At 45.8% G+C, this 27,917-nt stretch overlaps 1 protein-coding gene across 1 annotated transcript in view; it reads left to right on the top strand.

Annotated features, from left to right (window-relative positions):
• The first annotated feature begins 10,288 nt into the window (after positions 1-10,288).
• Positions 10,289-27,917, top strand: part of LOC142204512 (uncharacterized) — a 79,809-nt gene continuing 62,180 nt past the window's right edge. The window contains exon 1 of the mRNA XM_075275827.1: positions 10,289-10,948. Within this exon, the coding sequence (XP_075131928.1) occupies positions 10,289-10,948 (660 nt within the window). The remainder of the gene's footprint in view (positions 10,949-27,917) is intronic.

The following is a 27,917-nucleotide window of genomic DNA, read 5'->3' as shown; positions in this document are numbered from 1 at the left end:
GTAAGAAATCCAAATGTGTAACGTTTTAGGATTTTTTTTTAAATAAATAAGAACATGGAAAACTTAAAAAAAAAAGCTCACAAATAAATATGTTTAAGGGCTCGTTCACACGAGGCAAGAGGGGGCGGATTTTGGTGCTCAATCCTCCTCAAAATCCACCCCCTCACAATAGAGGTCTATGCAGACCGCTAGCAGAAAAAAGAAGTGAGCTGCCCTTTCTTCAGGCAGATTCCGCGGCTGAAACTGCCACAGTGTCTGCCTCGCGGCAGCACCCTCCGACCTTGGCCCATTCATTTGGGCCTACATTGGAGCGGGAAGTTGCAACAGGAACATTTTGGTCCTATTCTTACGCGGCTTCCCGCGTCAAAATCAGGACCAAAATATGTGGTCCTGTACCCCGTGTGAAAGGGGCCTAACGTGCAGCTTGGTTAAAAAATGATGCCATTATTTGGGGGCACATTCCCTTTAAGTCTAGGAAAGCACAGTCTACATGATAGTGTTCTCCAGGCTGCCAGGAGGTGCATTACTTCCTAATACAAGGTGCCACAGGTCAGGTTTCTAAATGAGGACCTCCAAGGAAGGGGGGGGGAAGGGAGGTAAGCAAATATTAACTTTTAATACCTGCCTGGAATTCCTTTTCCACAGTTACCAAACAGCATTGTCCTAGCAATATTTATTTCTGAAGAGTGCTCAATGTGAATGACTGTGAGTGAGCCAGTAAGGGTATACACATTACATGAGCCTCATGCTTTATACTCTGTATACTTGTTTCAGTAGATCTCAGATTAACAATATATGTATTCAGTAACAATACATTCTAAGTAGTAAATCATGTAACAAGAACAATAGAATCATGGGATGGAAGTTAGGTTATCTTTTTTCCATGTTTCCATTTCCCTTTTCCATTAAGCCTCCACTTCAGCTTACTAGGGTTTTTACTGTGCAATGGAATTTTTTCTTCTTTTTTTATGTTTCTTACTATGAAGACAGTTGTAATAGCTGAGAAAACAAGTAATACTAACATGGAGTGTTCCCTTATTCAGGCTAGGTTCACTTCTGCGTTCAGGTTTCCGTACAGGGGGTCTTCTTGGGAAACCTAATCCACTTAAAAAAAGCAGTTACCTTTAGAAACCTGCGGACCCCATAGACCATAATGGGGTTCGCCTGGTTTCCGCATGAAGAGGGTGAAAAATGGGGAAAGAAAAGTGCTTCTTGCAGCGCTTTTCTCTCTGCGTTTTTTGAGGGGAACGGAATCCATGAACGGAGAGCCAACGCTGGTGTGAACCCAGCCAAACACGTCCACATCTCACATATATATGGAGTCTTTGTTTTTTGCAAAAGCCATATGTACCGATTAATTTCAATGTGTTCATTCAGACATCAGTGACAAGAGAAACACATTCTGTTTTTTCTATGTTCCTGATATATCAAGGAGGCATCGCACCAATGGAAGTCTGGGGGTCCATGAAAAAAAAAAAAAGAAAACATCTGTGTGTCATCCATTTTTCACGGACACAGAAAAATGCAAAGTATAGAAAATTAAACAAATATATGGGTTATATAGGGTCATTGCTTTTCAAAGATGTGAAAAATGGATCAAACACAAATGGCACACTACCCAAAAATAAGCAAGGTGGGGTGCTATCTGTGCATAGCAGATGTGGACATATGAATGAGGTCTTAAAGGATTTTGTTTTCGGGACTAGAATATGCCCTTAAAAATAACATAAGGCAGGGTCATCAGTATTAGACTGGCTGGGGTCTGACACTCAGTACCCACAGATCAGCTTGTTGAAGCAGCAGGAGAGCACTAGTAAACAGTTAGGGGCACCTTGGGACCTGACAGTGGCCCTGGAAAAAAAACAAGTGGACAGGGCCAGCACAAGTAGCTCATTCATGAAATGCAGTCCTGTATAAAGTAATTTTGCTCAGGACTGCTTTACATGGAGGCAGAGGCAGCAGTCCTATGCAAGTAAAGTTACAGGCAGTGGGGTCAGGGTGGCAATTAAACTGTAGGTGCAGCAGCCGCCACCATCACACTCACAGTCCACTGACTGCTCAATCTAGAGGCCCTCAGGATTTGGACAGACTTAAAAGGGGCCCAGTGACATATGTAAGTGAAATCACCAATCCCTTTCCAACGACTGCCTAATTGTCCTCAGCGGTCACCTGGGGTGAATGGGGGAATGAGGCACAGTGTGCAACTGAGCATGCTGTGGTGTCAGACACTGGAACACTGGGGACAGGTGAGTATCTTTTTCCCCTAATATTACTCCCCTTTAAGAATAATGTCCCATAGTGCACACAGTATTATGTCTCACATTGGCACTCAAACAGTATAATGTCCGATAGTAGCCCCTCAACACACAATAATGCCCTATTGTGGCACCCTCCACAAAGTATGATGTCCCATAATGGCCCCTCCACACAATATGTCTCACAGCAGCCCCTCCACACAGGATAATGTCCCTATTGTGGTCCCTCCACACAGTATAGTGTCCCACAGTGGTCCCTCGTTGCAGTATAATGTCCCATACTGGACCCTCCACACACTATAATGCCCTGTTGTTGCGCCTTAACACACTATAATGTCCTATAGTGCCCATCCGCACACTATAATGCCCTATAGTGGCCCATGAGGTTTTCTTTATAAATGTTCCAAAAATTTTGGGTTTTCACCCATATTTTGAAAGGGTTCGTCAACCATAAACCATTATTATACTCTTGTGTCTCTCGGAGGCCCTGGAGAGGTCATTAAACATAATAAACATATTAAACATAATAAACAGTCTTACTTTCCTCTCCTGGGTCTGGCGCCCATCTTCCAGCATCTTCATGTCTTTGAGAAGTCATGAATGAATGATGACGGCTTATGATTAGACCTATTACTGTCCCTCTATTCAGCTACCCCTATTGTCCTGACTTAGAAACATTTCTTACATTTCACCAGGTCTAGTCTGGTTCCTTCTAGAGGTGGGACCACTACTTATTGGCTGCCCTATATAGGCTGACATTGACAGACATTGATCTACAGAGATCCTACAATGTAATAGTATACAGGTAGAGACCTGGCAGGTCTATATATTTGACAATTGTAGACTCGCATCACGTTATAACATTCATAGAAATGGCCAAATCTTGGATTTTTCTCTCCACAAGAATAATTTCTAATCCACCTCTCAGGCCTGGTCCACATCTCACATCTCACATTCTGTGAAGACATTACTGCAGCTCAGCTCATACAATGTCCACAGAACTGCAGAAATTTCTTCACATTAAACATTTTACAAATTGAAACACAGAAACATATTTTTAACAACTTTTATTTAACATCAGTTGGATAATGAGGTATTGGTTATAGTTTTGCCAAAATGTAAAAAAGTTCTATTAAATTGTTCTTTAAAAAAAAGAAAAAAGGTGCAAAAAAATATTTTGGCAAAAATATGTAAGCTCGCAACCCACGTCAAGGGTCCTCATTTTCTTGCGAGTCCCTACTCTAACTAAGGCTAAGTTCACATGACAATTTTTGTTCCGGAACCTGAGGCAGAGGCCGCCTCAGGTTCCGAACCAAAAGCCAGGTGGCCATGACTGAAAGCCGGTGCACTGCACCATCATCCAGCCGCGCACTCCACTCCGGATTTGGCCTATTGAATGGGCCTAGTCCGGAGGAGGGAGTGTCTTCAGGCCGAATTGCGAGGCGACTCGGCCTGAAGAATGAGCACCTCGCTTCTTTTTTCCGGGAGTCAGAAGAAACAGCTCCCAGAAAAAACTCCTGAGTGGCTCCCATTGATTTCAATGGGAGATGTCTTTTTGGTCAGGATTTTGAGCCGGATACGGCCTCAAAATCCTGACCAAAAAACTCCGTGTGAACTTACCATAACAAAGCAAACCTGTCTAACTAAATAGCAGTAAGGGGGCATTCACACAGAGTTTTGTGTTGCTGTTTTTGCAACAAAACTCGTGTGAAGAATCAGCGCTGTAAAAACAGAATCACATTGAGTTCAATGGGTTCCGTCTTACGCGTGTTAGACATTGAACTGAATGGGATTCTATTTTTACAGCGCTGATTCTTCACACAAGTTTTGTGGCAAAAACAGCGCCACAAAACTCCATATGAATGTAACCTAAAGGTAAACGTCTGACGTCTTCTATTTTTTCAGTGAATGATTGAGGGGACGCGGAGGACATAGGAAAAATTAATTTTATACCTTTTATTAGCAATAAGCAGAGGAGCCATTATTAATAATAAGGGCTTGTATTATATCCTACTAAATGATGGGGGTTGTGGTTCTTATCTCAGGTCCATGGAGTCTGAGCTCCTGTGATAGTCCATCTGACCATCCATAAATAAGGTCCTGAGATAAGAACCACAACCCTATGATCCAGAAGAAGGCAAAGAAAAACCCCGGAGATCTACGTCTCAGGGGAAAAAATAATTCCTTCCTGACCCCAAATATGGCGATCGGTGATATAACCCTGGATCATGTCTATCCATCTGCCTACTGCTGACCAGAAACCTGACGCCTGCTCCGAAGAGCTTACAGTCTAGAAATACTGCCCGAAGGCTCACAATGTACATAGATAGATATATATATATATATATATATATATATATATATATAGTAACTTAAGGCTCACAATGTACATAGATATATATATATATATATATATATATATATAGTAACTTACTGTATATATCAGGGGTAGGTATGACGCTGAGTGGTGAGGAACGCCCCAGTACTAGTCTATGGATGGGTACTGTCAGGAAGGGAGGGCTTTCCTGACAGCTCAGTGTCATGGTTGACTCCTCACAGTACAGCGCTACGGATAGACTGTTAGGAGGGGCGTTCCCGGCTAGTCTGTCAGGTACACCCTTCTGACAGTGAAGAGCTCTCGGTAAATGCACCAATAGCTCTTCACCGGGGGCACATAAAGGGAAAACAGACAGTGCGCTGAATGCAGTTAACCCCATCATGGCCCTCACATTAACCTCTGTATGCTTTACATAAAGGTTACTGATATATGAGACATATGGAGGTAATAATTAAGTATCTTCATCATTAAGGTCCTTTATTAATGTCTCCAACCCTTATATGAGGGACATGATGGGGTTAATTGCTATTAACGTGAGGCACATGGACTTAATACAACTATATTAATAACCAAATGCCTGACATTGCCCACCCCCATACCCACCAGTCCCCTCCCTCCAACCCCGCGTGAGGTACATGGACTTACTACAACTATATTAATAACCAAATGCCTGACATTGCCCACCCCCATACCCACCAGTCCCCTCCCCCCAACCCCGCGTGAGGCACATGGACTTACTACAACTATATTAATAACCAAATGCCTGACATTGCCCACCCCCATACCCACCAGTCCCCCTCCCCCCAACCCCGTGTGAGGCACATGGACTTACTACAACTATATTAATAACCAAATTCCTGTCATTGCCCACCCCACACCCTGCATGAGGCAGATGGAGTTCTTCTCCTCTCCTCTTCTTCTTTTCAGGAGTCCGAAGTCTCATAATGTATATAGATATGTATGTAGTAATATGTATATAATATAAAACAATCCCCTCTAATGATGGTAGTTATCCTGCTCCGGAGAGTTTACAGACTAGTAAGAAATCCTCTCTATGATGATACATAATAAATGATGACCATGATGGCTGCTTATCTGCGGGGCAGGAGCGGCTACACGGCAACGTCAGCCACAACACACATCACACAGTCAAAGACCACTATGTAGTGGTCAAATTCCGGCATCACTGCCAGTAACGTGAATGTGGTTGTGTATTGATGACTCACAAGGGCTCAATGATGGTCTTACCATCAGTTGAAGCCGTTGCCATGTAATGTCAGGAGGTACGGCTGCAATGTTAGAACATGGAGGCTTGCTGCAATCATCCCAATCCAGCAGAGGGAGCCAGTTCTCAGCTAGAGACAAGAGAGTGACCTGGGAAAGTAGAAGCTGGGGGCACAGGAAGTCTAGGACACACAGTGTTTCCAGGGGAAGAAGACTACAGTGCTGGAGAGCAGAAGCAGTGTCTGCCAACAGAAAGCAAGAGTGCTGTCATATAGTGACCAGAGCCAAGCAGAACAGCCCAGTGAAGCACAGAAGAGCTGAAGCAAACACTGAAGAAGGAGAGCAACACAGGGCAGTGCAAATAACTGTAGTGCAGAGCACATGTGATAGAAGTGCAGCAAGGACACAGGAGTATGCAGCCAGCTTTCCCACTGCAATAAGGAGAAAGGTATTACCTTGGAGAGACAGAGCATGCGCCCCAGAGGAATCCAGTGCTCTCCAGCAGGATCAGTAAGCAAAACCCATTGAGAGACTATAACAAGTGACACAGTGCCACTAAAGCTGTAGCTATACCCCTCCTTTACGTACCCGAGTTCTTATAGAGACTATGTCCCTCCTGTATATGATTTACCTGTTACAATAGTTCAAGAGCCTGTTTCTGTGTTCAAGAATCATAACAAGTAAAGTCGTTCCTGTTTTACTCCGTTGTCTGAGTGAGTTTGTTGCCAGTCACCTGCACCTCTTATATGTGGCGTAGTCGGCAGGATGGAAACAAATATGGTGACAGAAGGGGCAACATCCTCAGTGAGTGGAACACAGCCCATGATTCCAGTGGGGGCGCTACTGAGCCATCTGCCCAAGTTTAATGGATCTAATGTGTTACTAGAGGACTGGAAAGAGAGGCTGGAGGGAGCTGCACGTCTATGTAATATTGCCTCACATCTGAAAGCAGAGCTTGCCTTGAACATATTAGAAGGGGAAGCCAGAAAGACAGTACTGCTGCAGCCGGCGAGGTCAAGACAGACGTTTGAACAGATCTGAAGCATCTTGGAAGATGTATATGGGGATACGACATCTGAAGCTATGCTGAGGAAGAGATTCTTCACCAGATACCAGGGGGAAGATGAAACACTACCCCAATATGCGAATGGCTTGCAAGAGCTTTTGGCCACATTACAAAGAAAAGAAGGACAGGCAGTCACATCCATCACTAATGCAGAAGTGGTCCTGCGAGAGCAGTTTCTCCTTGGCCTGAGGAGCCAGCCATTACAGAGAATCCTACGTGAGAGATTCAAATCAGAGCCCCACTTAACCTTATGCCAGGCGCTAAAGGAAGCCAATGCCTTGGAAAAAGAGGAACTGGGTACTATGAATCCAATAGCCCACCAAGCAGAGGTGACACCATCCAAAGAGAAGGGTATAGAGGCTCGGCTGTCATCATTAGAAGAAGTGATTAGAGAACTGAAACAGGCACTGACTGTGAGAGAGGAGAGAGTGGCACCTCAGACCCATTATAGAGGGCAGTCCTACCCTGTTCCCAAACAGTCCTACAGAGGGGCCCGACCTGCAAGAAGATGCTGGACATGTAACCAGGAGAGACACTTAGCAAGGAACTGCCCCAACCGTGGCCTTAGCAGCAACTAGAGGGATTTAAACTAGTCCCACCTGCAATTGAGGGGCAAATCGCAGGAGGAAGCACAGAATTGTGCCCCTTTCTTGAAGCTATGGACTTAGTGGGAGAGAGAAGGGATAGCTGTGGGATGAACCTTGTGCACAGTCCAGGATGGCCAAGTACTGATGAGATTAATGAACATTAATAACCACAGTGTTGTTCTGGCAGCCAGGGAACTGGTGGCAGATGTGTTTCCCATCCAGGAGGTTCAAGCTCTACAGGAACCTAGCTGGCACATCAAGTCGACTGACATGACCACTACCACTCTCACCTTGTATCAAGTAATGACTGAATCTGTCGGGACAACAGGAGCACAGCTCCTGAAAGAGGTACATTTGGAAGGTGCCGAGATGTCTAAAGAGGAAAGGAAGCAGTTGGCCAGGGTCCTGGGGTCTCACCTAAGTGCTTTCTCCCGTCATGAAGGAGACTTTGGAATGACACACAGTGGAACATAAAATTCCTACTGGAGATGCTCGACCAGTGAGGGAATGCTACCAACAAATACCACCAGCACTGTACCAAGAGGTCAAGACCCTGCTAAAGCAAATGCAGGAAAGTTGCATTGTCCAGCCTAGCAAGAGCCCGTGGGCCTCACCCATTGTACTTGTAAAGAAAAAGGATGGGACTCTGCTATTCTGTGTGGACTACAGACGCTTGAATACATATACAGTTCGGGATGCATACCCACTCCCTCGTATAGAAGACTCCTTGGCGGCCCTGGGACGTGCCAAATTCTTCTCTACTCTGGACCCGGCAAGTGGATACTGGCAGGCGTCAGTGGCAGCAAAAGACAGAGAAAAGACAGCGTTTGTTACGCCCATGGGGCTGTATGAGTTTCTCCGGATGCCCTTTGGACTGAACAATGCCCCAGCTACTTTCCAGAGACTAATGGAGTTGTGTTTGGGTGACTTGAACTATGAATGCCTGCTGATCTACTTAGATGATATAATCATCTTCTCATCCATCTTTGCAGAACATTTAGAGCGGCTGGATGTGGTCCTCAGCCGCTTAGAGAAGCATGGGTTGAAGTTGAGACCCAGTAAATGCCACTTGTTCCAGAAGAGCATTGAGTATCTAGGCCATGTAGTGACAAGGGAAGGAGTTCAGCCCATGAATTCAAAGATTCAGGCTGTACAACAATGGCCTGTACCTAGTAGCGTCAGTGAACTGCGGGCCTTCCTGGGCCTGGTAGGGTATTACCGGCGATTCATCAAGGATTTTGCCCAGGTAGCAGCACCCTTATACACCCTCCTCCATGGATTCCCACCTGGAGAAGCAAAGAGGAAGCTTTTCAACTGGAATGAGGAGGCAGAACTGGCTTTTAGGGAGCTCAAAAAGTTATTGACCAGTGCTCCCATTCTGGCCTATGCAGATTTCACAAGCCCCTTTGTGTTGCAAACAGATGGAAGCCTGAAGGGACTGGGCGCTGTACTGGCCCAAGAACAAGAAGGCCAAGAACGAGTGATAGCCTATGCCAGTAGAAGTCCGCGGGAGAGTGAGAAGAACCCTGACAATTACAGCTCATTCAAACTTGAACTGTTGGCAGTGGTGTGGGCAGTGACTGAAAAGTTTGCAGACATCCTGACTGGAGCAGAGTTTGTACTGATGACTGATAATAACCCACTGGTTTACCTGAATACCGCCAAACTAGGAGCCTTAGAGCAGCGGTGGGCAGCTCGCCTCAGTAAATTTAACTTTAAGACGCAATACAGGCCAGGACGGAGTAATGCTAATGCAGACGCCTTGTCTAGTAACCCGTTGGAGAATCCCAGTGGTCCCACAGATGAAGAGCGAGAGGAGGTCAAGACCCCCGATTTCGGTAAAGCACCTCAACCACGGAAGAGTGCTCCAGTCCTGGAGAGGGAACCTGCAGCTGAGGTCACTGCTGGAGGGTCCATGGAAGAGTGGAAGGACTGTCAGCAGCGAAACTCACAGATTGCCAGAGTAAGAGAATGGCTCCTTAACGATTACCAGCCAGCATACAGTGTGCGGGAGACCTTGACACCATTTGAGAGGAAGTTGTGGCAGCAGAGAGACCGTCTGACCTTCCGTGAGGGAGTCCTATGCAGAAGAGTACAGCTCCCTACAGAGATTGGTCCCACCTGGCAAGTAGTAGTGCCGGATAGTGAAATAAGGAGAATAACAGAGTGGATGCATGAAAGGAAAGGGCATTTTGGACCGGTCAAGACTTATGCATGGTTGCAGAGATTCTACTATCATCCCAATTTACAAAGAGTGGCCCACGACATTTGCAGAAACTGCCGAAACTGCAACCTAGCAAGAGCTGGGGATCAACAGGCCCCAATTGGCATTATACAGACTCATTACCCACTACAGTTTGTGCTGATGGACTATCTGTCGGTAGGAGAGTCCCTGCATGGATACAATTATCTGCTAGTCATGGTGGACCACTTTACTAAGTTTGCAGTAGCAGTCCCGACCCGGGACCAAACTGCAGAATCGGCAGCACAAAGCCTGTGGAAGAATTTCATCCTGCCTTATGGCTGTCCTACGCAACTGCACTCTGACCAAGGGGCTTGCTTTGAAGGCAGAGTGATTGAAGAGCTATGTCGGCTGTACTAGATTAGAACTACTCGCACAACACACTACCATCCACAGGGAAATGGTGCATGTGTGCGCCTGAACAGAACACTACTACAGCTGTTGCGAACATTGGAGGAACAGAAAAAGGAGAGATGGCCAGACTTTATTGCAGAATTAGTGTGGGTGTGGCATTCAGCCACTGGTGATTCACCCTTTTTGCTGATGTTCGGAAGAAATGGAAGGTGCCCTCTGAATATGATGATGCCTGTCAGTGAAGAAGGTGAGGGGTGGACCCCTGAGACTTGGATGGGAGACCATCGGAAGAAGGTACAAGAGATGTATGACCTGGTTGCCCAACGGCTGGGCCCCCGCACATTATCTGCAAACAAGAAATTGAGGGAATTGCCGTTGCAGGTGGGAGATCGGGTAATGGTACGAAATTGGACTGCCAGAAGGGCTGGGAAGTTGCATTGGCGGTGGGAGACCACTCCTTACGAAGTACTCCAGCAACCCAATCCAAGCATTCCAGTGTTCAAGGTGAAACCTAAAGGTGCAAATGGACCTGTGCGCACAGTGCACCGAAACATGCTCAGGCCATGTACTTTTCTGAGAAGGGCTCCTGAGCCCATACCAGAGAGCCCCAACATGACAGCAAGGCCGTCTGGGGAAGAGGAATGGTGGGTACCACCTCTACCAGAACCAATCTCCTTGGAAAGAAGGGAAGAAGCAGTTGTGCAACAAGAGGAGAACTATGGTTCACCTGTGGAGCAGACAGTTGAGCTACGACATTCTGAGCTTTCTAACTTTGGAAGGATGCCTGCCCGTTATAATGACTGTCTGGGGTACTCAGGTTGCCGGGACGGCCACCCTCAAATCGGGGAGAGAAGGTGTAATGTCAGGAGGTACGGCTGCAATGTTAGAACATGGAGGCTTGCTGCTATCATTCCGATCCAGCAGGGGGAGCCAGTTCTCAGCTAGAGACAATAGAGTGACCTGGGAAAGTAGAAGCTGGGGGCACAGGAAGTCTAGGACACACAGTGTTTCCAGGGGAAGAAGACTACAGTGCTGGAGAGCAGAAGCAGTGTCTGCCAACAGAAAGCAAGAGTGCTGTCATATAGTGACCAGAGCCAAGCAGAACAGCCCAGTGAAGCAGAGCTGAAGCAAACACTGAAGAAGGAGAGCAACACAGGGCAGTGCAAATAACTGTAGTGCAGAGCACATGTGATAGAAGTGCAGCAAAGACACAGGAGTGTGCAGCCAGCTTTCCCACTGCAATAAGGAGAAAGGTATTACCTTGGAGAGACAGAGCATGAGCCCCAGAGGAATCCAGTGCCCTCCAGCAGGATCAGTAAGCAAAACCCATTGAGAGACTGTAACAAGTGACACAGTGCCACTAAAGCTGTAGCTATACCCCTCCTTTACGTACCCGAGTTCTTATAGAGACTATGTCCCTCCTGTATATGATTTACCTGTTGCAATAGTTCAAGAGCCTGTTTCTGTGTTCAAGAATCATAACAAGTAAAGTCGTTCCTGTTTTACTCCGTTGTCTGAGTGAGTTTGTTGCCAGTCACCTGCACCTCTTACAACCAGAATATAGCAGATTACGTACTTGTCATAACGTAACCACATTCACTTCCATTAAATGGAAAAGCCCTAACACTGTAATCTCCAACCACATGACATATGCTGCAGCCAAAGCTGCCATGTAGCCCCAACCTCAGAGATAGGAGCCATCCTGGTCATCATTAGCCCTAGACTAAAAGAGAGGATTCCTGCCAATAAAGTCAGTTTTAAAGACGACCTTTCAGGGGTTTGGGCACAGGCAGTTTTATATACTGCTGGAAATTTGACAGTGCTCTGAATTCAGTGCACTGTTGGCTTTCCCGATCTGTTCCCCGGGTGAAGAGCTATTGGTCCCAGTGCTGTAGGTCTTCACTGTGAAAAGGGCGCTCCTGACAGTCAGTCAGGAACAACGTCCTTCTCCACAGCAGCGCCTATCGCGCTGTACAGTGTGAGCGGGGAGGAACGCCCCCTCCCTCTTCTCACAGTGCTCGTCCATAGACGAGTATTATATCAGGAGGAGAGGGGGCGTTCCTCCCCGCTCACACTGTACAGCGCAATAGGCGCTGCTGTGGAGAAGGACGTCATTCTGACAGACTGTCATGAACGCCCTTCTGACGGTGAAGAGCCACGGCACCGATAGCTCTTCACCTGGGGCACAGATCGGGAAAGCCGACAGTGTGCTGAATTCGAGCACTGTTGGCTTTCCTGCGGTATATAATACTGCCTGTGCCCAAACTCATGAAAGGTCCTCTTTAAGATGTCTATTGACTGGCTTACAATCTATTCCGGAGAGTTCCTTCCAACCTTCCATGATAAGAGCAGCCCTGCTCTTCTGAGCTTACAATCTAAAGGAAACCATCATTAAAGTCTGCCCTGCTCCAAGGAGCTTACAAGCTAAAGGAAGGAACCCTCCATTCCCTAGTCTAATACCTGTGTTGTTGATGTGTTGAGAAGATCTTGCGTAAAGAACTTCTGTAAATAAAAAAACAAAACAAAGGGAAAATCAAAATGATTTCTCTCCACTGCATCCTGACTGTGATGTCACATGGCTTTGTGATGTCATACGAGCTAGTGATGTTCCATGGGAGAATTAATCTAAGGTTGTTTGGAGTTACTAAAACGGAAAATTTTGGCTGTGCCGACATTTGCACAAACATCAATGTCACGGAGCAAAGGTATACGTCTTCCTCCGGATGGTCTTTTGAATCAACAGGGACGCAAGAGGTCGGGAGACAACAGCAATTTATTGTAATCCACAAAGTTAGTAGCCGGCGGCGGTCACATCAACCGTAATAACAATAAGTCCACAGAAGTCACAATCCAATGATAACTTTGGTTCCTTGGTCCTGTAACTAAGTCCTGGCTCTCTGCAGAGCTGTGCACAGGCCGGCTAACACATACTAACTGCTAGCTATATACTATATACTAAACTGTTACACCTATACCTGGGGGTGGGAAGGGCTGAGCCACAGATCCTTCCCCCCTCACCTATACCAAGGAGAGCAGACTCCCTGTCTCTTTTGAACAATGCACAGTCCAACATCTTCTTGGAGACACTGATCAGATTATCTCCACCCATTGTCCTCACTAGTTAGAGGGATTTGCATACAATGTGCTAACACACTAGACCCGAATCAGCCAACTACACACTGATGTTTACAACAGGTTAGAGAATACATTCCACATGAAATATATATTACACATGGCCTATAGTATAGACTCTAACCATCCCGTGACAACCCCTCCCCCTCTCAAAACATGTGCATGACACAATTGGCCTACACAGGTAAATTGGGGAATGCACATCAGTCTCTATAGCTCATATGTCCTCCTGCCGGGATAACCCATCCGCGTTCTGGTGTTGGTTCCCTCGGCGGTACTGAATGGTAAAGTTGTAGGGTTGAAGGGCTGGCATCTGTCAGAAAATCCGGTGGATCCATGTTGGCTTCTCCCTGAGCTTGGCTTCGGGTCACTGCTCCCACAAAGTGGCACTGTAGATTTCCAACATCGTTGCCTAACAGAACATCGGCCGGCAGCCCGCTCATCACACCAATTGTGCATCGTTTTGGTCCATAACCATAGTCGAGTTCCACGGTAGCTTTAGGAATACGTCTTTGAGTACCCCCTGCCAACTTGATAGAAATGCCAGGACCCTCCTCTAGGGCCTCGGGTCGCACAACTCGGGGGTCCGCTACCGTTAGGAAAGCTCCCGAGTCCCGGAATCCAACAACTGTTCGGCCATCCAGTAGGACCTCCTGCAAGTGCTTCCTCTGAAGGTTTGCGGGATGTGTGGCGGAAGGCTGAATCCCATAGACCCCTGGAGGTGGAACAGATGGGTCATTCATGGAGTCATCTGGACATGGGGCCAAACTTTCTGTCCTAGGGGTGGTTCCCAGGTAGTGAATAGGCCGAGATGCCACGGTGGCCCGTGCCCCCATGTTAACAGGGCAACTAGCTTGCAAATGTCCAGGCCGCCCACAACCAAAACATCTGCGCTCTAGCATTCTTCCAGTAGGTCGTTGTCTAGGGACAGGGTTGTTCATAGCTGGAGGCCGATGGGCTGGGGCAAGGGTAGAGGGGAAATTGTAATCCTGAGGCCGGGCACGAAAGGTGGGTGGCTGGCTGAAGGGTGTCTGGCGGACTGTGGTAGTTTTCCGCTCCTCTGCAAACAACCTCTTCCACTGCGGCTTGATGGTCAGGCCCTCATCTGCAAGAGAAGCAGCTTGCTCCACTGTGGCTGGGTTCCGTTCCAGCACCCACTCACGGATCTCAGCGGGGCACTGGGAAAAGAACTGTTCCTTAAGTATGACTTGGAGGATCTTATCGACTGTGACAGCCTCCTCTCCTTCTAGCCAGCGCTTGCATGCTTGCTTCAACTTGTGGGCGAACATGTGGAAGGAGCTTCCCCCATTGTAAGACAAAGAGCGGAACTGAACTCGGTAGGTCTCTGGAGTGACTGCATAATACTTCTGCACCGCTCTTTTAATGGCCTCATAGTCCCGCTGATCACTAGGGTCCATGGCTCTGAGAGCTTCCGCAGCCCCATCTCGTAGGTGCCCCACCAGATACCGGACCCAATCCTTCTCTGGGACTTCCATCAGGTGGCACTGGTGTTCGAAGTCCTGAAAATATCCATCAACATCCCCAGCCGCTTCCTCAAAGGTCTTGAAGTGTTTATGGGAGACATATGGTGGTTCTCTCACTGTTGGGCTGGGGGTCGACGTTTGATTATAATTCCTCATAGTTATCTCAGCCATTCGCATTTCATGCGCCATTCTTTCCTTTTCATGCGCCATTCTCTGTTCCTCCTTCTCCGTTTCCTGAGCCCTCTGTAACGCTCTACTCCTTTGCTCTGCAGTTGCTCCTAGCCCCAGCACTGCCAATTCCTCCTCATACAAAACAACCCATCTGCTCTTTTGGGTCTGTACCTGCCACTCCCGTATCTCTCCAGTCTCCTGGGGGCAGCCCTCCTCATGGTCGCTTTGCAGGGTCATCTCCTCCAGTGCCTCGATCAGTTGCTCTTTCGTTCTTCCCTGGTAACTCAGGTTTAGTTCCCGGGCCCTTACTTGTAGACTTGCCATAGTCCAGTTCCTGTATTCTGAGGTTGTGGCTCCATTAATCGCTGGGCTGCTGTAGTCCATCTCGCTGTCCGCTGTTGATCCCACCGCTGCCAACCAGTTGTCACGGAGCAAAGGTATACGTCTTCCTCCGGATGGTCTTTTGAATCAACAGGGACGCAAGAGGTCGGGAGACAACAGCAATTTATTGTAATCCACAAAGTTAGTAGCCGGCGGCGGTCACATCAACCGTAATAACAATAAGTCCACAGAAGTCACAATCCAATGATAACTTTGGTTCCTTGGTCCTGTAACTAAGTCCTGGCTCTCTGCAGAGCTGTGCACAGGCCGGCTAACACATACTAACTGCTAGCTATATACTATATACTAAACTGTTACACCTATACCTGGGGGTGGGAAGGGCTGAGCCACAGATCCTTCCCCCCTCACCTATACCAAGGAGAGCAGACTCCCTGTCTCTTTTGAACAATGCACAGTCTAACATCTTCTTGGAGACACTGATCAGATTATCTCCACCCATTGTCCTCACTAGTTAGAGGGATTTGCATACAATGTGCTAACACACTAGACCCGAATCAGCCAACTACACACTGATGTTTACAACAGGTTAGAGAATACATTCCACATGAAATATATATTACACATGGCCTATAGTATAGACTCTAACCATCCCGTGACAATCAATTTCTAGTGGGTGTGGCTTATCAGATTGGGTGGAGCCTCCCCGATCCTGACATATCCACTGGGGCCTCCCCGATCCTGACATATCCACTAGGACCTCCCCGATCCTGACATATCCACTGGGGCCTCCCCGATCCTGACATATCCACTGGAGCCTCCCAGATCCTGACATATCCACTGGCGCCTCCCCGATCTTGACATATCCACTGGGGCCTCCCCGATCCTGACATATCCACTGGGGCCTCCCCGATCCTGCTACTGTACTGTACTGGGCTCCTGTACATACCTGCTGTAGTCCTCCCCCCAACATGGATGCCCGCTATAGTACTGGGATAAATCTTCCCTATTGTGCTTACCTGTTGTAGTCCTCTCCTCAGCATGGACTTCTTCATCTGTCACCACCCTCTGAGCAGCTCCAGTAGTGTCAGGTCTGTTTATACCTTTGCCATCATTGTGATGTCGTTCTAGTGATGTCATAATGGTCTTGGAATTCCAATGCAAAAGGTCAACCTCATTTAAATATGCAGTAAAGGTCAAACTCATTTGCATATGACATCATTGCGATGTCATCATGTTCTAGTGATGTCATAATGGTCTTGGAATTCCAATGCAAAAGGTCAACCTCATTTAAATATGCAGTAAAGGACAACCTCATTTGCATATGACATCATTGTGATGTCATCATGTTCTAGTGATGTCATGATGGTCTTGGAATTCCAGTGCAAAAGGTCATCCTCATTTAAATACGTTTAATACTTGGATGTGGCCTCGTGTATCTTATGACATTCTAGTAGAATACCCGGCGGCTTCGCTCGCGCAAAATGTGTTTCATTATTGGTTATGTTATAGTAAAATTTTCCATGTCACACTACAGTAAATCTATTTTTCTACTTTAATTTTTTTATTATTTTGACATTTTATTAATTTGTCATAACATTGATGTGAACAACTTTTTTTTTATTTCAACATTTTTATTGTTTTTACATATTCAATACATATTATGTAGGAGAAACTATTACAACTATTTTTTGAACTATTTTTCCTCAAAGATTAAAATTTCTGTCCCTTACACAAACATACAAAACAATTACACCCAATTAACAACATAGTGCAGCCCTTCCCCCTCCCTCCAGTGTAATTTATAAGTAGTTCACAGACAAAAGAGTAAAATTGGTTTCCAGTTACACAACTATCTATTGTAGTGCTTCAGCGATGAAAGCTCCCTGTATAGTAAGCAATGATGACAATCTTACTATCAGGCTGTTTTCGCCTGACCAATATTGCTGCTCAGTAAGGCTGCTTGCACACTACAGTAACATTACAGTCTCCGGGCCATGGATTCTACATCTCCATAGACTTCTATGGAGCCTGCAAAATTCACAGCTTTCTACACAAAGAAGTCTATGGAACCGCCAAATCCATGGCCTGGAGGCCCGTGAAAAATACTGCGGTATGAAAACAGCCACTAAGGATACCAGACCTGTTTTGTCAGTGCCTGCGTGTGTAATCCATGCGTATGTATGCATGCGTGCATGCACGTGTGTGGTCTGTGTATATGTATGCGTGTATGTGCGCATGTGATCCATGTGTTTGTGCGTGCGCAGTGCAATTGTCCATGTGTGTGGTAGTTGTGTGTGAGTACGTATGTGCTCTGTTCGTCCGTGTGTGTAGTGTGCATCCATCTGAGTGTGTTTGTGTGTGTTTGTGGTATTTATTGGGTGGTGTTGTGGTGTTTGTGTTGTGTGTGTCTAGAGTGGTCTGGTGTTTCTGTGGTGTTGTGCTTGTGGGTTGGTGTATGTGTGCTGTTTTAAGTTCTATATATATAGATCTAATAATGGTTATGTTTATTGGCACAACCTCGTATCTCACACTACCCATCTTTCCTTTCCCATAGTCTACAGTCCATACATAACCAGCTTTATTTTGACCTTGTTCACATATCTGTGTCGTCTTCAAAATGTGTCCATGTGTTCCCTGGTCTGGGCTCTTGATACTGTAGCTCTTTGTAATGGCCTGACCCTCCAGAATATGGATGTTGGATTTCATTGTAGCTTTATAATTCGGTACCATAGATGTCTTTATGGCCTACACAGAAGACTGAAATACTCTATAGGCATATACAGCATATAGAGGTTTATTATATGGTCATATCCAGGTCTATGGGCATTTGTTTTCACTATAAAGCTCAGTCAGGAATCTGAAACCTGCTGAAACATGACAGATGCCCCAATCTAGAAAAGGATGGGTGGACGCAGAACACCCTCACTAGTTTTATGTCAGTGAAGTCTTAATGAAGTGAACTGACCACATTCTGCAACCAACGCTATATTTAGGATGAGGGTCCAGTGGAAGAGGCGCTGGCTTTTGATTTTCTAATCAACAAACGTTCCTTCTGAGCAGTTGTCTTGTGGGATCTGCCGGCGGGAGAGATGTGGGGTGCACGATGTACTGTGTTGGGGAGAGATGTAGATCTAATAAAGGTTATGTTTATTGGCACAACCTCATATCTCACAGTACCCATCTTTCTTTTCCCATAGTCTACAGTCCATACATAACCAGCTTTATTTTGACCTTGTTCACATATCTGTGTCGTCTTCAAAATATGGGGTGCAGGGAGTACTGTGTGTGGGGGAGAGATGTGGGGTGCAGGGTGTAATGTGTAGAGGAGAGAGATGTTGGGTGCAGGGTGTACTATGTGTGGGGGAGAGATGTGGGGTGCAGGGTGTACTGTGTAGAGAGATGTTGGGTGTAGGGTGTACTGTGTTGGGGAGAGATATGGGGTGCAGGGTGTACTGTGTGTGGGGGAGAGATGTGGGGTGCACAGTGTACTGTGTGGGGGAAGAGATGTAGGGTGCAGGGTGTACTGTGTGGGAGGGAGTGGTGGGGTGCAGGAAGCGGTTAAAATATCAAGTGCAGTAGCGCTGTTTAGTGGCGGGGGCTGCAGTCAATGTACAAACTTATTTTGGCTTATGATTAGACCTATTACTATCCCTCTATTCAGCTACCCCTATTATCCAGACTTAGAAACATTTCTTACATTTCACCAGGTCTAGTCTGGTTCCTTCTAGAGGTGGGACCACTACTTATTGGCTGCCCTATATAGGCTGACATTGACAGACATTGATCTACAGAGATCCTACAATGTAATAGTATACAGGTAGAGACCTGGCAGGTCTATATATTTGACAATTGTAGGCTCGCATCACGTTATAACATTCATAGAAATGGCCAAATCTTGGATTTTTCTCTCCACAAGAATAATTTCTAATCCACCTCTCAGGCCTGGTCCACATCTCACATCTCACGTTCTGTGAAGACATTACTGCAGCTCAGCTCATACAATGTCCACAGAACTGCAGAAATTTCTTCACATTAAACATTTTACAAATTGAAACACAGAAACATATTTTTAACAACTTTTATTTAACATCAGTTGGATAATGAGGTATTGGTTATAGTTTTGCCAAAATGTAAAAAAGTTCTATTAGATTGTTCTTTAAAAAAAAGAAAAAAGGTGCAAAAAAATATTTTGGCAAGAATATGTAAGCTCGCAACCCACGTCAAGGGTCCTCATTTTCTTGCGAGTCCCTACTCTAACTAAGGCTAAGTTCACATGACAATTTTTGGTCCGGAACCTGAGGCGGCCTCCACCTCAGGTTCCGGACCAAAAGCCAGGTGGCCGCGACTGAAAGCCGGTGCACTGCACCATCATCCAGCCACACACTCCACTCCGGATTAGGCCTATTGAATGGGCCTAGTCCGGAGGAGGGAGTGTCTTCAGGCCGAATTGCGAGGCGACTTGGCCTGAAGAATGAGCACCTTGCTTCTTTTTTCGGGGAGTCAGAAGAAACGGCTCCCGGAAAAAACTCCTCAGTGGCTCCCATTGATTTCAATGGGAGTCGTCTTTTTGGTCAGGATTTTGAGGCGGATAAGGCCTCAAAATCCTGACCAAAAAACTCAGTGTGAACTTCCCATAACAATGCCAAACCTGTCTAACTAAATGGCAGTAAGGGGGCATTCACACAGAGTGTTGTGGTGCTGTTTTTGCAAACAAAACTTGTGTGAAGAATCAGCGATGTAAAAACAGAATCCCATTGAGTTCAATGGGTTCCGTCTTACGCGTGTTAGACATTGAACTGAATGGGATTCTATTTTTACAGTGCTGATTCTTCACACAAGTTTTGTGGCAAAAACAGCGCCACAAAACTCCATATGAATGTAACCTAAAGGTAAACGTCTGACGTCTTCTATTTTTTCAGTGAATGATTGAGGGGACGCGGAGGACATAGGAAAAATTAATTTTATACCTTTTATTAGCAATAAGCAGAGGAGCCATTATTAATAATAAGGGCTTGTATTATATCCTACTAAATGATGGGGGTTGTGGTTCTTATCTCAGGTCCATGGAGTCTGAGCTCCTGTGATAGTCCATCTGACCATCCATAAATAAGGTCCTGAGATAAGAACCACAACCCTATGATCCAGAAGAAGGCAAAGAAAAACCCCGGAGATCTATGTCTCAGGGGAAAAAATAATTCCTTCCTGACCCCAAATATGGCGATCGGTGATATAACCCTGGATCATGTCTATCCATCTGCCTACTGCTGACCAGAAACCTGACGCCTGCTCCGAAGAGCTTACAGTCTAGAAATACTGCCCGAAGGCTCACGATGTATATAGATATATATAGATATATATAGTAACATACTGTATATATCAGGGGTAAGTATGACGCTGAGTGGTGAGGAACGCCACAGTACTAGTCACCCCAGTACTAGTCTATGGACGGGTACTGTCAGGAATGGGGGGGTGTTCCTCACAGCTCAGTGTCATGGTTGGGCGGTAATGAATGACTCCTCACAGTACAGCGCTACGGATAGACTGTTAGGAGGGGCATTCCCGGCTAGTCTGTCAGGTACACCCTTCTGACAGTGAAGAGCTCTCGGTAAATGCACCAATAGCTCTTCACCGGGGGCACATAAAGGGAAAACAGACAGTGCGCTGAATGCAGTTAACCCCATCATGGCCCTCACATTAACCTCTGTATGCTTTACATAAAGGTTACTGATATATGAGACATATGGAGATAATAATTACGTATCTTCATCATTAAGGTCCTTTATTAATGTCTCCAACCCTTATATGAGGGACATGATGGGGTTAAATGCTATTAACGTGAGGCACATGGACTTAATACAACTATATTAATAACCAAATGCCTGACATTGCCCACCCCCATACCCACCAGTCCCCCTCCCCCAACCCCGCGTGAGGCACATGGACTTATTACAACTATATTAATAACCAAATGCCTGACATTGCCCACCCCCATACCCACCAGTCCCCTCCCTCCAACCCCGCGTGAGGTACATGGACTTACTACAACTATATTAATAACCAAATGCCTGACATTGCCCACCCCCATACCCTCCAGTCCCCCTCCCCCCAACCTCGTGTGAGGTACATGGACTTACTACAACTATATTAATAACCAAATGCCTGACATTGCCCACCCCCATACCCACCAGTCCCCCTCCCCCCAACCCCGTGTGAGGCACATGGACTTACTACAACTATATTAATAACCAAATGCCTGTCATTGCCCACCCCACACCCTGCATGAGGCAGATGGAGTTCTTCTCCTCTCCTCTTCTTCTTTTCAGGAGTCCGAAGTCTCACAATGTATATAGATATATATGTAGTAATATGTATATAATATAGAACAATCCCCTCTAATGATGGTAGTTATCCTGCTCTGGAGAGCTTACAGACTAGTAAGAAATCCTCTCTATGATGATACATAATAAATGACGACCATGATGGCTGCTTATCTGCGGGGCAGGAGCGGCTACACAGCAACGTCATCACAAAACACATCACACAGTCAAAGACCACTATGTAGTGGTAATATTCCGGCATCACCGACAGTAACGTGAATGTGGTTGTGTCTCGATGACTCACAAGGGCTCAATGATGGTCTTACCACCAGTTGAAGCTGTTGCCAGAATATAGCAGATTACGTGCTTGTCATAACTCAACCACATTCACTTCCATTAAATGGAAAAGACCTAACACTGTAATCTCCAACCACATGACATATGCTGCAGCCAAAACTGCCATGTAGCCCCAACCTCAGAGATAGGAGCCATCCTGGTCATCATTAGCCCTAGACTAAAAGAGAGGATTCCTGCCAATAAAGTCAGTTTTAAAGAGGACCTTTCATGTATACATGGAAGTATTATAAACTGCTGGAAATTTGACAGTGCTCTGAATTCAGCACACTGTTGGCTTTCCCGATCTGTGCCCCAGGTGAAGAGCTATCGGTCCCAGTACTGTAGCTCTTCACTGTGAAAAGGGCGCTCCTGACAGTCAGTCAGGAACAACGTCCTTCTCCACAGCAGCGCCTATCGCGCTGTACAGTGTGAGCGGGGAGGAACGCCCCCTCCCTCTTCTCACAGTGCTCGTCCATAGACGAGTATTGTCAGGAGGAGAGGGGGCGTTCCTCCCCGCTCACACTGTACAGCGCGATAGGCACTGCTGTGGAGAAGGACGTTGTTCCTGACGGACTGTCACGAACGCCTTCTGACGGTGAAGAGCTACGGTACCGGCACTGATAGCTCTTCACCTGGGGCACAGATCGGGAAAGCCGACAGTGTGCTGAATTCGAGCACTGTTGGCTTTCCTGCGGTATATAATACTGCCTGTGCCCAAACCCATGAAAGGTCCTCTTTAAGATGTCTATTGACTTTAAAGGCTTACAATCTATTCCGGAGAGTTCCTTCCAACCTTCCATGATAAGACCAGCCCTGCTCTTCTGAGCTTACAATCTATAGGAAACCATCATTAAGGTCTGCCCTGCTCCAAGGAGCTTACAAGCTAAAGGAAGGAACCCTCCATTCCCTAGTCTAATACCTGTGTTGTTGATGTGTTGAGAAGATCTTGCGTAAAGAACTTCTGCAAATAAAAAAACAAAACAAAGGGAAAATCAAAATGATTTCTCTCCACTGCATTCTGACTGTGATGTCACATGGCCTTGTGATGTCATACGAGCTAGTGATGTTCCATGGGAGAATTAATCTAAAGTTGTTTGGAGTTACTAAAACGGAAATTTTTGGCTCTGCCGACATTTGCACAAACATAAATTTCTAGTGAGTGTGGCTTATCAGATTGGGTGGAGCCTCCCCGATCCTGACATATCCACTGGGGCCTCCCCGATCCTGACATATCCACTGGGGCCTCCCCGATCCTGACATATCCACTGGGGCCTCCCCGATCCTGACATATCCACTGGGGCCTCCCCGATCCTGAAATATCCACTTGGGTCTCCCCGATCCTGACATATCCACTGGGGCCTCCCCGATCCTGACATATCCACTGGGGCCTCCCCGATCCTGACATATCCACTGGGGCCTCCCCGATCCTGACATATCCACTGGGGCCTCCCCGATCCTGACATATCCACTGGGGCCTCTCCGATCCTGACATATCCACTGGGGCCTCCCTGATCCTGCTACTGTACTGTACTGGGCTACTGTACATACCTGCTGTAGTCCTCCCCCCCAGATGCCCCCCTATAGTACTGGGCTAAATCTTTCCTATTGTACTTACCTGTTGTAGTCCTCGCCTCAGCATGGACATCTTCATCTGTCACCACCCTCTGAGCAGCTCCAGTAGTGTCAGGTCTGTTTATACCTTTGCCATCATTGTGATGTCATCATGTTCTAGTGATGTCATAATGGTCTTGGAATTCCAATGCAAAAGGTCAGCCTCATTTAAATACGCAGTAAAGGTCAACCCTCATTTGCATATGACATCATTGTGATGTCATCATGTTCTAGTGATGTCATAATGGTCTTAGAATTCCAATGCAAAAGGTCATCCTCATTTAAATACGTTTAATTCTTGGATGTGGCCTCGTGTATCTTATGACATTCTAGTAGAATTACCCAGCGGCTTCGCTCGCGCAAAATATGTTTAATTATTGGTTATGTTATAGTAAAATTTTCCATGTCACACTACAGTAAATCTATTTTTCTACTTTAAATTTTTTTTATTATTTTGACATTTTATTAATTTGTCATAACATTGATGTGAACAACTTTATTTTTTATTTCAACATTTTTATTGTTTTTACATATTCAATACATATTATGTAGGAGAAACTATTACAACTATTTTTTGAACTATTTTTCCTCAAAGATTAAAATTTCTGCCCCTTACACAAACATATAAAACAATTACACCCAATTAACAACATAGTGCAGCCTTTCCCCCTCCCTCCAGTGTAATTTATAAGTAGTTCACAGACAAAAGAGTAAAATTGGTTTCCAGTTACACAACTATCTATTGTAGTGCTTTAGCGATAAAAGCTCCCTGTATAGTCAGCAATAATGACAATCTTACTATGAGGCAGTTTTCGCTTGACCAATATTGCTGCTCAGTAAGGCTGCTTGCACACTACAGTAACATTACAGTCTCCGGGCCGTGGATTCTACATCTCCATAGACTTCTATGGAGCCTGCAGAATTCACAGCTTTGTGCACAAAGAAGTCTATGGAACCGCCAAATCCATAGCCAGGAGGCCCGTGAAAAATACCGCGGTGTGAAAACAGCCATTAAGGATACCAGACCTGTTTTGTCAGTGCGTGCATGTGTAATCCATGCGTATGTATGCATGCGTGCATGCACGTGTGTGGTCTGTGTATATGTATGCGTGTATGTGCGCATGTGATCCATGTGTTTGTGCGTGCGCAGTGCAATTGTCCATGTGTGTGGTAGTTGTGTGTGAGTACGTATGTGCTCTGTTCGTCCGTGTGTGTAGTGTACATCCATCTGAGTGTGTTTGTGTGTGTTTGTTTGTGGTATTTATTGGGTGGTGTTGTGGTGTTTGTGTTGTGTGTGTCTAGAGTGGTCTGGTGTTTCTGTGGTGTTGTGCTTGTGGGTTGGTGTATGTGTGCTGTTTTAAGTTCTATATATATAGATCTAATAAAGGTTATGTTTATTGGCACAACCTCATATCTCACACTACCCATCTTTCCTTTCCCATAGTCTACAGTCCATACATAACCAGCTTTATTTTGACCTTGTTCACATATCTGTGTCGTCTTCAAAATGTGTCCATGTGTTCCCTGGTCTGGGCTCTTGATACTGTAGCTCTTTGTAATGGCCTGACCCTCCAGAATATGGATGTTGGATTTCATTGTAGCTTTATAATTCGGTACCATAGATGTCTTTATGGCCTACACAGAAGACTGAAATACTCTATAGGAATATACAGCATATAGAGGTTTATTATATGGTCATATCCAGGTCTATGGGCATTTGTTTTCACTATAAAGCTCAGTCAGGAATCTGAAACCTGCTGAAACATGACAGATGCCCCAATCTAGAAAAGGATGGGTGGACGCAGAACACCCTCACTAGTTTTATGTCAGTGAAGTCTTAATGAAGTGAACTGACCACATTCTGCAACCAACGCTATATTTAGGATGAGGGTCCAGTGGAAGAGGCGCTGGCTTTTGATTTTCTAACCAACAAACGTTCCTTCTGAGCAGTTGTCTTGTGGGATCTGCCGGCGGGAGAGATGTGGGGTGCACGATGTACTGTGTTGGGGAGAGATGTAGATCTAATAAAGGTTATGTTTATTGGCACAACCTCATATCTCACAGTACCCATCTTTCTTTTCCCATAGTCTACAGTCCATACATAACCAGCTTTATTTTGACCTTGTTCACATATCTGTGTCGTCTTCAAAATATGGGGTGCAGGGAGTACTGTGTGTGGGGGAGAGATGTGGGGTGCAGGGTGTACTGTGTAGAGGAGAGAGATGTTGGGTGCAGGGTGTACTATGTGTGGGGGAGAGATGTGGGGTGCAGGGTGTACTGTGTTGGGGAGAGATATGGGGTGCAGGGTGTACTGTGTGTGGGGCAGAGATGTGGGGTGCACAGTGTACTGTGTGGGGGAAGAGATGTGGGGTGTAGGAAGCAGTTAAAATATCAAGTGCAGTAGCGCTGTTTAGTGGTGGGGGCTGCAGTCAATGTACAAACTTATTTTGGCTTATGATTAGACCTATTACTATCCCTCTATTCAGATACCCCTATTATCCAGACTTAGAAACATTTCTTACATTTCACCAGGTCTAGTCTGGTTCCTTCTAGAGGTGGGACCACTACTTATTGGCTGCCCTATATAGGCTGACATTGACAGACATTGATCTACAGAGATCCTACAATGTAATAGTATACAGGTAGAGACCTGGCAGGTCTATATATTTGACAATTGTAGACTCGCATCACGTTATAACATTCATAGAAATGGCCAAATCTTGGATTTTTCTCTCCACAAGAATAATTTCTAATCCACCTCTCAGGCCTGGTCCACATCTCACATCTCACGTTCTGTGAAGACATTACTGCAGCTCAGCTCATACAATGTCCACAGAACTGCAGAAATTTCTTCACATTAAACATTTTACAAATTGAAACACAGAAACATATTTTTAACAACTTTTATTTAACATCAGTTGGATAATGAGGTATTGGTTATAGTTTTGCCAAAATGTAAAAAAGTTCTATTAAATTGTTCTTTAAAAAAAAGAAAAAAGGTGCAAAAAAATATTTTGGCAAGAATATGTAAGCTCGCAACCCACGTCAAGGGTCCTCATTTTCTTGCGAGTCCCTACTCTAACTAAGGCTAAGTTCACATGACAATTTTTGGTCCGGAACCTGAGGCGGCCTCCACCTCAGGTTCCGGACCAAAAGCCAGGTGGCCGCGACTGAAAGCCGGTGCACTGCACCATCATCCAGCCACACACTCCACTCCGGATTAGGCCTATTGAATGGGCCTAGTCCGGAGGAGGGAGTGTCTTCAGGCCGAATTGCGAGGCGACTTGGCCTGAAGAATGAGCACCTTGCTTCTTTTTTCGGGGAGTCAGAAGAAACGGCTCCCGGAAAAAACTCCTCAGTGGCTCCCATTGATTTCAATGGGAGTCGTCTTTTTGGTCAGGATTTTGAGGCGGATAAGGCCTCAAAATCCTGACCAAAAAACTCAGTGTGAACTTCCCATAACAATGCCAAACCTGTCTAACTAAATGGCAGTAAGGGGGCATTCACACAGAGTGTTGTGGTGCTGTTTTTGCAAACAAAACTTGTGTGAAGAATCAGCGATGTAAAAACAGAATCCCATTGAGTTCAATGGGTTCCGTCTTACGCGTGTTAGACATTGAACTGAATGGGATTCTATTTTTACAGTGCTGATTCTTCACACAAGTTTTGTGGCAAAAACAGCGCCACAAAACTCCATATGAATGTAACCTAAAGGTAAACGTCTGACGTCTTCTATTTTTTCAGTGAATGATTGAGGGGACGCGGAGGACATAGGAAAAATTAATTTTATACCTTTTATTAGCAATAAGCAGAGGAGCCATTATTAATAATAAGGGCTTGTATTATATCCTACTAAATGATGGGGGTTGTGGTTCTTATCTCAGGTCCATGGAGTCTGAGCTCCTGTGATAGTCCATCTGACCATCCATAAATAAGGTCCTGAGATAAGAACCACAACCCTATGATCCAGAAGAAGGCAAAGAAAAACCCCGGAGATCTATGTCTCAGGGGAAAAAATAATTCCTTCCTGACCCCAAATATGGCGATCGGTGATATAACCCTGGATCATGTCTATCCATCTGCCTACTGCTGACCAGAAACCTGACGCCTGCTCCGAAGAGCTTACAGTCTAGAAATACTGCCCGAAGGCTCACAATGTATATAGATATATATAGATATATATAGTAACATACTGTATATATCAGGGGTAGGTATGACACTGAGTGGTGAGGAACGCCACAGTACTAGTCACCCCAGTACTAGTCTATGGACGGGTACTGTCAGGAATGGGGGGGTGTTCCTCACAGCTCAGTGTCATGGTTGGGCGGTAATGAATGACTCCTCACAGTACAGCGCTACGGATAGACTGTTAGGAGGGGCATTCCCGGCTAGTCTGTCAGGTACACCCTTCTGACAGTGAAGAGCTCTCGGTAAATGCACCAATAGCTCTTCACCGGG

This window comes from Leptodactylus fuscus, chromosome 5 (genome assembly GCF_031893055.1).
Source record: "Leptodactylus fuscus isolate aLepFus1 chromosome 5, aLepFus1.hap2, whole genome shotgun sequence".
NCBI classification, from domain to species: domain Eukaryota; kingdom Metazoa; phylum Chordata; class Amphibia; order Anura; family Leptodactylidae; genus Leptodactylus; species Leptodactylus fuscus.
This window is presented reverse-complemented; position numbering and strand designations above follow the sequence as displayed.